This window comes from Dinoponera quadriceps, unplaced genomic scaffold, assembly GCF_001313825.1.
Source record: "Dinoponera quadriceps isolate SergipeBrazil2010 unplaced genomic scaffold, ASM131382v1 scaffold1270, whole genome shotgun sequence".
In the NCBI taxonomy this organism is placed as follows: Eukaryota; Metazoa; Arthropoda; class Insecta; order Hymenoptera; family Formicidae; genus Dinoponera; species Dinoponera quadriceps.
The window spans coordinates 381,690-397,341 of NW_014555716.1; the positions used below are offsets into that span (position 1 = coordinate 381,690).

The 15,652-nt window shown below is 40.4% G+C and overlaps 2 protein-coding genes across 3 annotated transcripts; one reads left to right on the top strand and one right to left on the bottom strand.

Moving 5' to 3' along the window:
* Positions 1-438: 438 nt before the first annotated feature.
* LOC106745252 (RPII140-upstream gene protein) lies at positions 439-2,173 on the top strand. Its single transcript, XM_014620702.1, has 5 exons — positions 439-500; positions 791-1,045; positions 1,141-1,395; positions 1,465-1,713; positions 1,838-2,173. The coding sequence occupies exons 2-5, from the start codon at positions 879-881 to the stop codon at positions 1,980-1,982; spliced, it is 816 nt and encodes a 271-aa protein (XP_014476188.1). The 5' UTR covers positions 439-500; positions 791-878; the 3' UTR covers positions 1,983-2,173.
* On the bottom strand, positions 1,968-7,417 carry LOC106745250 (twinfilin). Of its 2 annotated transcripts, none has more exons than XM_014620700.1 (5): positions 7,252-7,417; positions 7,038-7,115; positions 6,248-6,907; positions 6,030-6,148; positions 1,968-2,753 (listed from the first exon to the last, which is right to left on the bottom strand). In XM_014620700.1, the coding sequence occupies exons 1-5, from the start codon at positions 7,274-7,276 to the stop codon at positions 2,583-2,585; spliced, it is 1,053 nt and encodes a 350-aa protein (XP_014476186.1). In that variant the 5' UTR covers positions 7,277-7,417; the 3' UTR covers positions 1,968-2,582. The 2 variants fall into 2 exon arrangements, with proteins under 2 accessions (XP_014476186.1, XP_014476187.1); XM_014620701.1 differs by lacking the exon at positions 1,968-2,753 and adding an exon at positions 3,176-5,609.
* Positions 7,418-15,652: the final 8,235 nt, after the last annotated feature.

Below are 15,652 nucleotides of genomic sequence, written 5' to 3' on the forward strand. Positions count from 1 at the left end.
AACGCGGGAACGCTGAGACGCGATGGCCAATCAACGTGCCGTTTTTTTATGAGAACTAAAAGTTTATTGGTTACCGCATTGCTTCCTGCTGCGCAGTATATAGATATTAACCAATCGCAGCAAAGAAATCTTTACTCCTTTTATTTTGATTGGTTAATTAAATACTAATATAACTATCGAGTAGGATTTCTGAACACACCCCAACATGGCAGACTTTCGCCTTTTTTTTCAGTAGTACAATTCAACGGTGATTGGAGAATCTCTAAATTATATGGAAATATAATAACAAATCAGAAAGATTTTTATTTTCAAATAATACGGCTCGAAGATGAATTAAATAAATATTTATTTCTCCAAAAATTAGACATCGATATATCAATGCGATGATTTATATATAATATATATATATATATATATGTACATTTATAAACGAATGGTGAGCGTGTCCTAACCTATCTAACCTAGCATTATATACCCTGCAATATACATATAACTAAAATGTGTGTAAATTAGTTTTTTACGATTAGATTAGAATATTAGTGCTTCTGTCGATTATTTTTTAAGTACATTTACAGTAGTATTTGTGTCTACGTATTTCTCAATATTTTTGACAGCATTTATCATTTGATAGAATTTAGATATTTTGTTATATTGAGACTTTAGCGCATATTATTAAAGAAGGTTATAAATGTTAAGTAATAATCTTATACGACTTAACTATCTTTGTCCCGTTTGGAATGCTTATGAAGTAAATATTTTCATGTTCCAAATTTTTTTTATGTTTGTCCAGATTCATTAGTGAAATTCACCATACCTGTGTGTAAATACAGTCATTTTTTTAAATTGTCATACTTGCAATTAATTCTTTGAACATCAAGATGATACGTTCAATGCTACCACTCAGAGGACCAATTTTAGTGGCTACTGTGTATCCATTTAATACAGGATCTGATAATCAATATGACAAACCTGTTAATAAAATCATAAAACCACTGATAGAAGATGAATATGGTTGGGACAGAATAAAGAAGATATTTAAATTGAAGTATGTATTTCATTAAAATCCTTTTTTACTTATAGATTGCACATATAAAATTTATATCAAGAATGATATGAAGTCAATGTTACTTCATTTTACAGTGAAGAGGGTATGTTTACGAAAGAATTGCAATCCATCATAAATATAACAGTAGCAGGCAGTTTTACTGGTATGGTAATTGGTGGTATATTAGTCTCTAAAAATACAGTGAATAACTTTATCTCGAATAACGAAGCAACAAAATTTGCAAGTCACTTTGAAGCAAAACGGCAACTCCAGCGGCAAGTTATTTTATCTTTCTGGAAGAACGGTTTAGTAATGGCCAGAAAACTTGGGTTGTTTTGTTTACTATACAGGTAAGTATACTATTATAGTATATAAGAGTTGTAGAAGGATATCATTAGATAATATATCTTTTTTTACAGTACTATAACAACATGTACAACTGCATACCGAGGGAAGTTGCGGATAGAAAATTACATACTTGGTGGCTCTATAACAGGATTCCTGAATAGATTGAATTTGGGACTTCGAGCATCGCTTGTTGGGGCCAGCCTGGGTGGTACACTAGGTGGAATATGCGGTGGTATATCAATTTTTTTGCTTTATTTGACTGGAACAAATATAGATGAGATAATGCAGGTGCATTACGATTGGATAAATTCAATGAAAGAGTAAGTAAAACATAAATTCCACAACTTAAATATTAAGATTTCGTTTATGTGAGAATTTTGATTCTCCTCTATAAAAAATACATCGTCTACATATATTGTGATATGTATAATTTTACACTAACAGGAGAGAAAATGAACAAATAAGGGCTTACATGGCTGCAAAGGAAGATTTGAACGAAAAGAAATTATTTGAAATGAATCGCGACACGCAACTAGCGAAGCAAAGATTTCAGGAAACAACAGAGAAAATTGAAGACCCTGATGCATGAACTTGTTATTATGTAAATAAATATTATACATAGACATATATAAGCTCAAAATTTTTATTATACATTTGATGGTAATTGCCTTGGAGTTTTGCGATCTTTCAAAGTGTTTCGAAAATATCTTCAACAGATCAAGGAGGTGAGACCACAAATGTAAAGTATATATAAAATAAATAAAGTAAAGTAACTAACAATCGCGGATATCCTTTACTGGCCTATTTGTCCTATTTACTTTACTTACTTTGATTTTGGCAAGTGATATTTCGTAAAAAAAAATAAATTTTATCACATATTCAAATAATTTATTATGATGAGGCTGCAAAGTCGTGGTGATCTCGGTTATGTCGTTGAAACAGAATTTAATTGAAACCATACAATCGAATAAATAATTGCACTTTTTCTAATTATATTTACAGAATAGGCCAAAACACAAACATATTGCGAACTTATTTTAACTAATTAATCGATACTTTTCTTTTTTTCCTGAAACTGAGCAATAAGATTCATGCGCATCTCATGACAGCGAGTGCGCGTGAGAGTATATTCGGAAAACATTACTATCCTGCTTTCACTTTTATAGTTATCAATCTGATAAATAGTCATTTAACTCTCTTGTCCGGTAGTCGTTAACTCTTGGACCTTGGTTATACGTTTAGCACCTCTGTTCGGCGGACCCTTGGGCTTTGCGAATTTTGGCTGATGCAAACTGATTTTTGGATGTAACTCCTCTTGAAAAAATCCCTCGGTAAGTTCCTCCCCGCCGGTTATTTGAAGCTATGCAGTCAAAACGTTTCAAAGAAAAATTACAATGCGATTTAATTAGTCAGGAAAGTAAATGTAGGGTCGGTGCGTGTATCAATTAAAGCACGAACTGGTTAACTGTTATGCAAGAAATTCACAGCTATACATCGAGAGTGGAAAATCAGAGAAAGTATTTCACAAGTTATTAATTAATGCGACTGTATAGATCATACGGCAGGCCTATTCTGTAAGTTAAACAGAGAAAGTGTAAAAATGCGCTTTCGAATCTTAAAAGTAACTACATACCCGTTCAAGGAGTGTATCGTCAAGTCGTCCTTAAGCAATCGCAAGGTACATACCTAAACGGTCCTTAGCAACTATATCGTACGTACACCTAGTTGCACGTAAACTATAATACTGGATTTATAATACAAGGAGGGACACCAAATTGCGAGTTTAAATTGCATGATGCTTTATTATTTCCAGTATATTCGATATTGGCAAGATATACAATTTCTGTTTGTAATGAGTCTATATAACTATAATTGAAGCAGTTTCGGTGCTAAAATAGGAGACTTACGGAATAGGCCTGGTACGACACTTAACTAAAAAATACTAGGCAACGTTGTGCGTCATAATCTTGTGAAATAAAACACGTTAGTTCAGACAATGCTTGAGCATAGTGCAATTGTCAATTGTATCTGTGCGAAAGGTGAGCCAAATGCTATTAATTCTTCTCTTCCGGCTTTGGACAAATTGTTAACGGAGACGTGAGTTGTTACTTAATAAGAACAACATATACAATAACGAAGAGTTTTTTAATTTCATTAAAACTTTACTTATAAAAATATATATCTGTGTCTCATTGGTGTAAAAACCTAAAAAGGCAAAACGTCCACGGAAGAAACAATTACAAGAATTTGGCTCATTTGGAAATCACTCTCATAATAATTAGACCCAGTCGTTTTCACCAACATTTTCGCCAAATTTTCTCATATTTCGCACTAAAATGGTTAAAAAGTTTATAAAAAGCTACAAGTATTAAAAAAATACAGATCACAAAAAATAGAATGTCTCTCATATATTTTGTTGCTGGCTATCTGATTTCAGTCCTAGTCTGCTGTAAACTGCATGTTCAAGTAAATATTTTGGAACATTCTCAAATAATCCCGAAATGTACCGCGTGTTTTAAATCAATTTTAAATAATAGATAAAATATTAAATAAAAACGCCGCAATTTATATCTCTCCGGTGCATAACGTAGCTTTGTGAACGCGAACTATGTGAAAGAATATACAACGGAAGACAGTAAATTAATATGTACTGCGATTTTTTCGCTTAAACAATAATTAACATGCATTAACAGCTGACAGGACTCACCAAGATCAGTCTTACATCATACGCACACACTTGTAGAAATCTAATATTTTGTGGCATTTACAATATTGTATATGGAACATGATATAAAATTTAATATATATGTAAAGTAACTAGCATTCATCACTATCTTGTAGCTGAAATAATAATGTGCGAAAAAAATATATCCACGTTAATGTGGTGTTTGCATATTTATATCACTTGTGTCTACATTATCGTCATATTGAAAATATGTAGAGAAGTTAGGTGAATGGCTTTAGCTCTTTCTCTCTCTTTCATTCCTTCTCCCTTTCTCTATTTAGAGCATCTATTTAGAGCAAATGGAATTTTTCCTAACTCTCTAACCATCACATATGGTATGCAGGTTACCACAGATATCAGATAAAAACATTACATTATACTAAAACCCTATATGAATATTTTTGTATGAGTTTAAAAGCCAAGCCTTCGAATTCCGTTTAAGAGATACTTAAGAAGATACATATCACCTTTATAAGACTAGGAACTAATTCGGTAGACTCAGTAATATATCCTCGTATGTTTTTTTTTCTTTCTCTAAGAAAGTATAATATATTTTAGATATATAGGAATCGCGCGCGAGTAAAATATAAAGTTATTTAGAATCAAGGAACTATATGAGTAGAATGTCATTAGGTCCTGTATTACAACTAAATTACACACGCATTTGCTATCACATCATAATATATATAAGGTTTCATATACCAAACTTAAGAAGTCCAAAATGCTTGAGGCTTAGCTTTCAATGTCAAACAAAGTAATCCGACTCCATCTAGCGGCACTATATCTTTCCCTTTCTCCATATAAATGAGTAAATTCATACAGTATATGCGAAACAACAAGAAGTGTATATATGTTATGGGGTTGTCCGTGTCATAGGCTCGTCACAGTTATTGTTGAATAAGATACAGTAACGTTTCACAGAGAGTTTCACGTGTGTATGGCAATTTTGCTTTTAAAATTTAGAAAAATACACCATTTGGTCTACTCTGTTTTGCTACATAGATATACGTATCACTTCGACAAATTAATCCTAAATGTTGATAAACAACACTGATTACTATCCCTTTACACGATGCATTACATTTTCTTTCTCCGCTGCTTCTAAATTAATTTAGAATTGTACATAGCTACGTAATTATAATTTGCTCTAACGTGAAATATTGGAAACCCATTATTTTTTTTATCCTTAAATGACATATCCCATGTCACAATATCGTACTATCACAATTCTGGAATTCACGAAGGAAGATATCTGATGCGTAAAACATCACAAACACTTCAATTAGCGAGAAGCAGTAATAATGGCAGACAAATGCTTTAAGCCGGTTAGCTCAAGACACAAGACCGTTTCTGTTTTGATTTTTTCTCTGGTATAGATTGAGTAGGGGCACAAGGTGTTGACGGAGTTGCAGGAGTTATTGCAGCTGTGTCTTTTATGCTTGGAGGATCTTCCAACATATCTGCCAATTCCTCCCCACTATTTACTTCCAACTGGGATTGCATTTATATAATACAAAGACGGTGGTTATATACATATGTATACATAAGTTAAAATATTTTAGCATCACATAGGAAATAATATAAGAAAAAAGAACGGCAATGTATGATACACTGTTGCGTGACTTAGAAAAAGCAGGAATTGCATATTTTGCTGAATACACATAATGATTATTTGCAATTATATCGTTGTAAGCATGACAAGGTGGAACAAAGTATAGATTTCCATTTAAATTATTATACTTTAAAAAGAGACTGTAAAAATTAAACATATTTATGTACATGGGAATTGTCACGTTAAACTTACTCTTAAACAAATAATATCGACAAAGAAAAACATTTACATAGTACAAGATAGAGAGAATAAAAGAGATAGTTGTTATAATTAATTAAAAATAGATTAGTTATACTAACCTTCTTTGCTATGGTTACTCCTAAAGACTGAATAAGATCCAGGAGAGGCCCTTTGCAGGAGGAATATAACATTCTTTCTTTAATAGTGCAACTATATCCTGGCATGCTATATATGAAAACTGAAAGTAAATCGTAAAGATGATTAGATATCACTGCAATGTACTTATTACATTCACAACTGATCACAGATCAAACCTATTCTTTTTACCATCACATACCTATGCATTCTGTATAATCTCCTTCATGAGTATGCTTAAAGTTATAAAGATGATATCTAGCAAAGTCAGATGGGACTTTAGTAGGTAATTTATCCAAAGAGACATCACAAGCTGTTACCAAGTGTATCTTCTCTTCTTCCAGGTCAATTTTTAATTGAACATATTCATGAACCCCTTTAGCCATCTCTGTAATAGCTTGCTTGGCTTCATCTGTTACTGGAAATGCTACACCGCTTAACGTTTGATGTCTTGTTTCCACGCTGTAGTCCGTAGCAGCGGTAGTCTTTTTCAATTCAGCTAATTCCTCCTCAGCTGTTGTCAACGGCACAGGAGCTGTATCATTTCTCTTATGCTTATGATAACCCTCCAGTGTGACATCTTCTGGAACAGTCCCATGCAATTCTTCTTTTATGGAGGCTGTGCCAAATTCTTGCTTCAAAGTAGCCTTGGTAGAAGCATAGAGCATTTTCTGTCTAACTGGTGCTGTATCAGGAGACCAGGATATGAATAACCAGTCATAGCCAGAATCAGGCGATTTCGTGTCCAGTCTATAAAGAATATAAGCTGGTTGATTCTCCACGATCAGTGGCTTGACCATTTTGTCATAATCATCCTGCCATTTATTTATCGGTTTAGCGGAAGAAGCTGGCGTCAGTTCCTCTGAAAGATAGAAAGAACAAAAGATACCAGGAATGTTGAATCTGCATCGGCTTCCGTATATGTATCTGTAGCAGTGCCAATTTATAGTGCGTGACTCAATGATAAGGAGCTTATCATAATTTCAACTCACCATTCTCTATCGAAATCTTGAGTACTCGTATTTTCCCGTCGCGGCACTTTGCGAACAACTTCTTCAGTGCATCATTCGCTGAAACAAATCAACCATTACGACATCGTTGTCGAAAAATTGACAGTTAGGCTTAAAAAACTTTCGTTTTGGACAATTCGATGCGATTAATGTTCACCGTGACAATGGTCCACGTAAAAAAAAGCATGCAAATCACCTTTGATTCCCGTTTGGTGCGACATTATTCCGCGCTGAAGCCCTGTTGCCGTGTCCGAGTACAAGTCTCGACTCTCTACGCTCGAGAGTTATTTTTTTCCGTCTGCCAAAGTTTTACTGGGAACAGCCACCATTGCTGTGTGTCAGTGAGCACGCATCTACTGTCAGATTACGTCAAATCACTGGATGAAAGAGAGCACAGCCAATCCCGATCGAGAATTCCTTTCGATTCTACCAATGGCGAGAAGAAATGTTCGAGAATCGTCGATAGCCGTCTACAATAATAATTAGTCTATGGTCGAATGTCGAAAGTCCCTATAAGATAAGCGATTCACAGAAAAGTCTGATAACAGTTATCGTATTTTCGATTTAGCCGATGATCTGAGATGGAATGTTCCCGAAAATAATAATCGAAAATAAAATATCTGCATATCAGTCATTAAGTCGCACTGAAACCTGAAGGTCGCTTGAGAACGCAGGTTCCTAGAGACATCGTTAGATGGCGCCAGGCAGTCCGTTCGCTTTCCCCTTTTTTTCGAATCTAATTATATAAATATTATTCCAAGATGTAGTTTCAATCACCTCGGTAGTTTACATCAAGCAAAAGTCGACATCTTTTACAATATATTATTAAGACATCGCTCCGGGTCTCAATATCGCTTATTGGCGTGAGTATTCGTGTTAATTATGTTAAGAATAGGCAAATATATAAAAAAAATCACAGTTGTTCATGATTAATTAAGACATTAAAATATTCTATTTATTTAATTTATATTTTCTTTTTATATCCCGACACAATGAGCTTTTAATGTTTCATGATAAAAATATGTCGATACATAACTTACTAAACGGTTAATCGCATCGTCGTTATATTTAATATTCGTTCGTTTTATCGTCATTTAAAATTGCAGAATTCTCAGAGTGTTCTTGAAAGATGTCGCGACGAAAGCGTTTGACAGTGAATTATATTGTTAACTCAACAATATAAGCGGTATAGGATATGCATTTATTTCAATTCTTGATTACATGAATATTAAATATATTCTTTCTTACTCTCCTTTCGAGACGGAAAAAAGATGCATTGAAAAATGTTTCAGATCCAACTGTTTCGCGTCAGTAACCGTTCAGTGGCGGCTTTGCGATCTTTGATCTCGTGACGCACCCTGCAAAAGTCCATGTGATTCGTAAGTTCGCCGATTTCTTTGGCACACTTCCTCGTTTTCACGTTAATTACAAACAGCCTACTGCTCGCCTTCTCTCGTTCTCCTCTCGCGGAATCCGACGTCTGTAATATTACACCGTCCCTTTCAGCGAACGGCATCAACGGCTTCATTTTCACGTGAGAATGATTGTTGCCCATTCATCGACATAAGCGGAATCATGTGTTGAATTCTTCGCAAAAACTTGTAGTTAACAATCGTATAAACATTAACACGACGTGAATAAACGTGATGTTTTTTTTCCACGGTGGATTTTAGCGATATCGTTCAAGCAATCCCGACACAGAATTCAAATAATCAGCTTTACTTTTTCATAACTTTTTAATAAGTATCGTTTATTAAATATTAGATATCTTTATTTATAAAATATCAGATTAATTATCTGTCAAATCAGATTCAAAATATTGTTTATTTTAATATTTCCACTATTAGAGTCATTTTTGAGGTTACATGTATTTTAGGTAGCGTAAGTTTTCATAAAAAAAATTACAGGTCTTAATAAACAGAATTCACAGTTCGACCCGATATTTCATATCAACCGGAACATAGTCTTAAACCCGGTTCCACTATCACCTAGCTGACCACCAATTAGTTGAATCGATCAATGCGATTGGTCAATTCCATTGAGTTAATCGTCGGTTAAATTTAAACCATAATGGTGGAACCGGGCATAAGACTCGGTACTTTCTACGAGCCGTTACGCGGGATACGACACTTTCGGCCATTCTTTCGACGATATTTCGTGCAACAAATGCGTAAAATTTCTTCTCGGCACTCCCGATCGCGATAATTCAACACGTGAGACCGTTTCGGTAAGTCGAAAAAGCGTAGTGCCGCGATTTAACCGCGACATGACGTCAAGGTTATGATATACGGGTCGTACGAGAATTCGAGAAGCCGTTCGGTATCCTTCAGTATCGGCTCGAATCGGGTGCCGAAAGTGAATTCTGCGATCGTCGCGCAGAAATATCATCCAATCGCCGCCCAGCCATCATCGAGAGTAAAGAACATTCGCGATCGGATTATCGGGGAATGTCGAGTGAAGTTTCACGCGTCTGCCTCGTTATGACGGTGGGAAGCCGGAGTCGTCGCATCCCACGTCGCCGAGGAGAAGTCGGTAAGTACCGGTAAAATCAGGATTACTGCGGATAATGCGACTTTTACACGTGGAATCGCTCTAAATCGTTACTTTGCGATTGATGGTTATCGAAATGTTTCCGCACGAATCAGATAAACGTGAAAATGCAGCGTATTATTTTCTAACCCTTTCGCTCTTAATAGCCACTAAAATGACACAGTGCTGCTTTACCCGCTGGCCGAATAGCCACTTTAGTGACACCAGATAACTGTGCTCAGCTACCGAATAGCCACTTTAGTGACAAGGCTACTTCTAACGTTTCGCTTAAAATTAAATTAATGAAAAAAATAAATTAATTTAAAAATTAATTTAAAAAATTAATCCAATCAGTACTGGTCCAAAGTCAAGGGAGTAATTGAAAAGTCCCTGGCACGTCCGCCCGAGCGGCAGATCGAGTTCACGAGCTATCAGTAGTTAAAGGGTTAAACGTATCTGTATCACTATTCATCGTGTGCGTATGGTCAGTCACAAAAAGGTTGCAACACTTTTTTCGATGAGTTTCACACCGCATTTTGTATCCAATCGGAAAAAATGTATCTCCTGAGAATTATTAAAAAATAAACTTTCCTATTGGACACGAGATGCGTTCCGGAATTTATAAAAAATAAGTATGTTGTAAACCATACGTGCGTCGTATTTAATAAAACTTTCGGATAATGATATGTTATAAAATAAATATATACCCTTTTTTAGAGTCGCTCATAGTCATAAAATTGTAGGAATTCGATGTGTCTGGTCTGCTATATCTCAGACACTAGAAAAAAGATTTAGCTTTCACGGTTGGCTTATCGGTCGTTTAACAGATCACGGACGCGTCGATACGTCTCGTCTCGGGAACGCAACCGGGCGCGTCGTTAATAAGTCGTCGAACAATTTAACCGCACGCGTTGCGCAAGATTGAGTTAGCCCTCCGTCGCAAAAAAGATCCGTACCGGGCGGTTTGCATCTTCTTCAAGGGCCGCGGCGCCTCATAATTCACTTAGAGTCAGCTCGCCCGTCTGCACGTCGGTCGAGACAGCGGCAATTACGGCCTGTGTACGTAAAAAGCAAGCGCAACTCGAGGCACGTTTTTCTCGTGGCACAGCAAATGCCTCGCCTCGTGGTCCCACTGTCGTCGTCGTCATTATCCGCGTTGTCGTTCACTCGCGATTTCTGTGAGGATGAAAGTACCTCACCGTTCCGCTTCGAGAGCTGTTCCCGCGTCGAGCCGTCGAAAATACTCGAATATTCGTTGAAACTCAAACAGCCGGTGTAGAAAAGTCGAGTGCGTGCCGACCGGGTGAAACATCGGGGAACGAGAAATCCAACACGTTTTGTGGCCTGATAAGGATAGGCGGAACAAGATAAAGACAGGCGAGATAGGTTAAAGATAAACAGGATGGAATTGCTCGATTTGGAGAACAAGCTCCAATTCGAGAAACCCGTCGGGACATTCGGAACATGCTCGTCCACGTTCGCCGGACACCGACGGTTTCCGAGGCACAATGCGCCTGCAGAGAACCGCGCCTCAACGTCCGCTGTATTTCCGAGCCGTTCGCCGCGGCAAGTCGTCTCACGAACGGATGAAATCTCGGGAAACGCGCGAAGTGAAAAGGAGTCTTTCAATCGTACGTCGCGAACGAGCGATCGGGTAGAATCCGCGAGGGTGGCTCGCGGTGGTCCGCTTCGCGAGTGCGCGGACACGCCCGCCCCGTCTTGTTCGCCGTACTCTTTCCCGTGGTAATTCATTTAGACGGTAGTCAGACGAGAGACAGGCTCAATTACACCCGCGGCAAAAAGCCGACCGACCGCCGGTTGCTTCCTCGTACGACGTGCGTGGTCCGCAGGCCGAAACGGGACGAGATGTGACGAGACGGATGAGACGGGACGCGCGGGCGTTACGCCGGAGACAACGCGCGGGTGTCGTCGGGGACCCCCGTCGGCTCGTGTCCTCCGTCAGTCGAGCGCGGCACCGCGATCATTAAGACGGCCCCTTTGTCGTGGCGGACGCTTTGCGGGTACGAGAGCGACGCTGTCTGTCGTTTAACGACACCCGAGCACGCTCCGCGGCTCGCGATGCAGCGCGCGGATATCCGGACGACGCGGCTGGAATGCGCGCTAACGTCGATCGGCGAAAATCCTCCGCGGGAGTTGAGTATCGCGTGATACCTCGTAATAATAGTGCATTTAATGACGCATTTCATGACATTTTCATGGCAACATTCAAAATACTTCTAGTAACGTCATCTTTGCAATTATTATATCTATTTTATTTTTAATTTTATATGTTCAATCTTTTTTTATTGATTTTACCGTGTGTGTGTGTGTGTGTGTGTGTATGTGTGTGTGTATTCAGCCTGTTACAAAAAATTATAAATGATTGCATATGTGTTTATTTAAATATATATATTCGAGTGTATATACAATAATTTATATAATTCCTTTGTAGCACTAGCAATTTTTTATTGTACGTGTGCATACATACACAAAATAAAATTAGAGGCTTGCAAAAATTCGTCGCCTCTTTAGCTGTATCTTTTTTCAATTAACAATTAAACGGTACAGCTTATGTTCAATTAGATCATCTATCGTCGTTAGCCACCACTTTCCATCACTTTCCGAATCACTGATTTCGCGTCTGCAACATGATTCATCCTTTTAGCAAACGAAATTATTGACAATTCGCTTGAACTGTTTCAAGTTCCTAATATATCGCGGATACAAGGAGAGACCGCGTTACAATCGTGACGTGAATCCCCGACGTGAACTGTAACCTTCGGAGGCTTCCTGCAAATATCAAAGCGCGGAACGCCGATCGTCGACCTCGCGAATGCAACGCGTAGAATTTCTAGAGGAATATGCAGATTCTATTTCATTGTTGCCGTTACAATCGCAAATTTCACACGGTGGAAAGATTCATCGGAGCCTCGATTCCTCGCCGGTGGCTATCGGCGCACGACGCGCCCAGATTCGCGGGAATCGCGCTTCTTGCGCGCGACGCGCACAAAGAGGACGCAGTGGCTGTTCCCGGAGGAGTCGAGGTGGTTAATCGGCCGGTTAGTACGACGGGCCGAGGGATGGGGGTGGGTGGAGAAGTTTGCTCGAAAACAATGGCCCTCGGTGTTGATGGCGATATTTTAATGAAGTTAGCAAGTTCCCGGTATACCAACCGCGCCCTCGTAGACGCGGTTCCAAGAGCGTATAAACGTCCCGCGGGGGAACCTCCCCTCCTCCTCTCCCTCGCTCTCGCGAGAGGGAAGAGACGGAGGGACGGCAGGCGCCACTCGACCACTGATTTCCACTTACCGATATCCTTTCACAAAGCTGCCTTCATCTGCCAGCCTACGCGGCCGTTCTCTCGTTAACCCGATGTTACCGATCTCAAACGGATTTGAACTCGCGGAAAATGAGCTCAGTCTGCGCGTTATCGGCCGGGGAGGCGATCATCAAGCGCACCGGCGGAAACTGACACCGAAAGTCGACTTGTGCGTCTCGTTTCAGTTGACTCGGGACGACGGAAGAGACCGTTTAGCATCATCGCACGTTTTTGCATTCAGCCGGTCGCTCCGATCCATCTGGATTCTCGCGAAGAAAGACGCGTGTCGAAAATCCGTCCCATGCGCGCGACGCAGCCCGTGATTATAACCGATCCGAATGGCAAACAACGTCCCCGTGAAAGGAGAGATTCGCGTCAGGCGAGGATGATTCACGGTGAGAGAAGGAGAGAGAGAGGCCGTTGATGATTAGCGTTAGCAGCCATGTATCAATCGAAGAAGTGTGGCGGATGAAATCGCGTGTGCAAACAAGTCGTTTTGCATGCGCCGAGCGCGCGTCGGGACAACCGGATTAATTTGATCGATGCCTCGCGCGCGAAATGAAGAGACGCGAAGCGCGATTCGCGAGATCTACGCCATTTCATCGGGTCGCGAGAGCGACGAAAGCAAGAGAGAGAGAGAGAAAGAGAGAGAGAGAGAGAGCGGCGTGTTCTCCGGCCGACGTTTCAATCCGTCTTTTTATTCTCTCTGCTGAAACCTTGAATAATCTCAAAACCCTTATCAATTTTCAGAGGAAGTAGATTTCGGCGGGAGCGGAAGTGAAAATTCCGTTGTCCTCAGCAGACAGCCGCAACGCGGATAAAACTTGCCGAGATAACGCATCGGCACGATAACGCGCGCCATTGATCCGTCGCGAGGCCGTTATTGAGATTTTCCACTTTGTATTCCGGCCGGGCTAATTAATTTGCCCCCAATTAATTACCGACAATTGCTCGCGCTCTAATTACGCGCGCTTGATTAGAATCTGCGAAAGTTACGTCCGAACGGAACAATCTTAAGGTCTCCGGCGCACTCGCATGCGAGTTCTCGTGAATAGAATTACCGTGATAAGACTTGACCAAAGCTCTCTCTCTCTCTCTCTCTCTCTCTCCCTCCCCCCACCCCTCCCTCTCGCGCTCTCTCCTCGCTTCGTGATGCAGATGCATCGGGACGGCGCGCTCACGCTCGCCTCGCATGCGAGCTCCGATATATTTCGTGGCTCAATCTTTTTTTACATCTGCCCGGCGACGCAATAAATCTCGCCTCTTGCTCTTACTTATAATCCGAGTTCTCATTTTCGACCTCGTATCTAACGAGGAATCCGAATAAATTATGCAAAAGAACATGCGCGCGCGCTCGATCGCTCGCTCGCGCGAACGCTTTTAAGTTCGCTCAAGTGTAGAGTCTCTTTCTCTCTCTCTCTCTCTCACAGAAAATCGATATCCCGAGGCCCTTCCGTCGAGATCACGTCCGATGCTTTGCGCGACGCGCTCGTTCATTCATCATGCGCGCTCGTTTCGCCGACTCTATCGGTCTCTAGCTGGCGTCCGCGCGAGCGAGCGAGTTGTAAACCGCGGTAAACAGCGCGACGCGACCTACCACCGCCGCAGCCTGCAAATCCGACGACCGCGGCTTCCAAATCCTGCGAAACGTCGACCTGAAATTTCCCTCCGCCGAATTCCGCGGGACTTTGCGTCGTCGAGATCGAGTTCGGATAGCGCGGCCGTCGACGTACGTGTGTGCGAGTAAATAACACGTACACGCGCATGTGCGGCGGACCGTCCGCGCGCGCGTGTTGGTTAGGTGGACCGAGCGCGCAGATAGGACTATAAGGAGTGCCAGGATCTCGTCTCCGAGGTCTCGGAGAGGGATATTAAGGCCAAAGCTATCTGATGGTCTCTCTCTCTTGATCCCTCGTTCGTCTCCCTCACTCTGCCCGCGATTCCCGGCTTCGAGAGAGGGCGGTTTCGAGAGGCGCCGGCATGGTGGCGCGGAGAGGGCGACGGGATGAGGGCGGCAGGAGAGGAAGACGGAGGAAGCCACGACCCGAAATTACTGCATCGATCCCCAGCAGACTCTCGTGCTCTACCTTAAGCGACAGTAGATGAAACCAATTTCGGCCCTTAAGCCTGTCTTACGCGTCGCGTTTCGCTCGTTCCCCAGTGCCGGTCCTCGCGAGGAGCCCTCGTGTAATTATGACGCGATCTCTCGCGATCTTATCACGGATGCAAGCTCGCGCAGGCACCGGCGAGAATCGTTGCTCCGATTGTACGGTCATATTTATTGCCGTGTGGAAGAAAAGATTTGCCCGACTCATCGTTTTGCGGAATTTTACTCTCTGAATTTCCCGAAGTAGAACCTCACTCAAAACGAGTGTGAAGTATCTTCACTCGAAGCGATAGTAAGAATTGCAAGAATGAATGCTTCATTCGAATTTCCCGAATGATTCGGCGGTTACTCCGTTTTTCGAGTAAATTTTTACTCCAACAAATTTCAAGAATACGCCAGAGATGACATTTTTACGATACTTTGACACGCTCTTAAGGCTAGTTTGCGCCTATTTGAATGTCTTATAGGCTTATAGTCTTATAGTAAAAACCTACTTTGACGATAGTACATTCATTAATTTCTCTATCGAACCTTTAATTACTGCAGATTTAATTTTAATCTTAAAGTTATAAATAATCTTAAAGTTATCTTACAGTTATAAATGCTCGCGATATTTTGATGGTTAAATTCATAATATTCAAA

Coding starts and splice junctions, on each gene's coding strand:
- LOC106745250 (XM_014620700.1), bottom strand. CDS start 7,276: ATGTCGCACCAAACGGGAATCAAAG. Junction 6,908..7,037: donor CAAGATTTCGATAGAGAATG/GTGAGTTGAAAT, acceptor TCTATCTTTCAG/AGGAACTGACGCCAGCTTCT. Junction 2,754..6,029: donor GAGTAACCATAGCAAAGAAG/GTTAGTATAACT, acceptor TTGACTGCATAG/CTTCAAATAACCGGCGGGGA.
- LOC106745252 (XM_014620702.1), top strand. CDS start 879: ATGATACGTTCAATGCTACCACTCAGAGGACCAATTTTAGTGGCTACT. Junction 1,046..1,140: donor AAGAAGATATTTAAATTGAA/GTATGTATTTCA, acceptor TTCATTTTACAG/TGAAGAGGGTATGTTTACGA. Junction 1,714..1,837: donor TGGATAAATTCAATGAAAGA/GTAAGTAAAACA, acceptor TTACACTAACAG/GAGAGAAAATGAACAAATAA.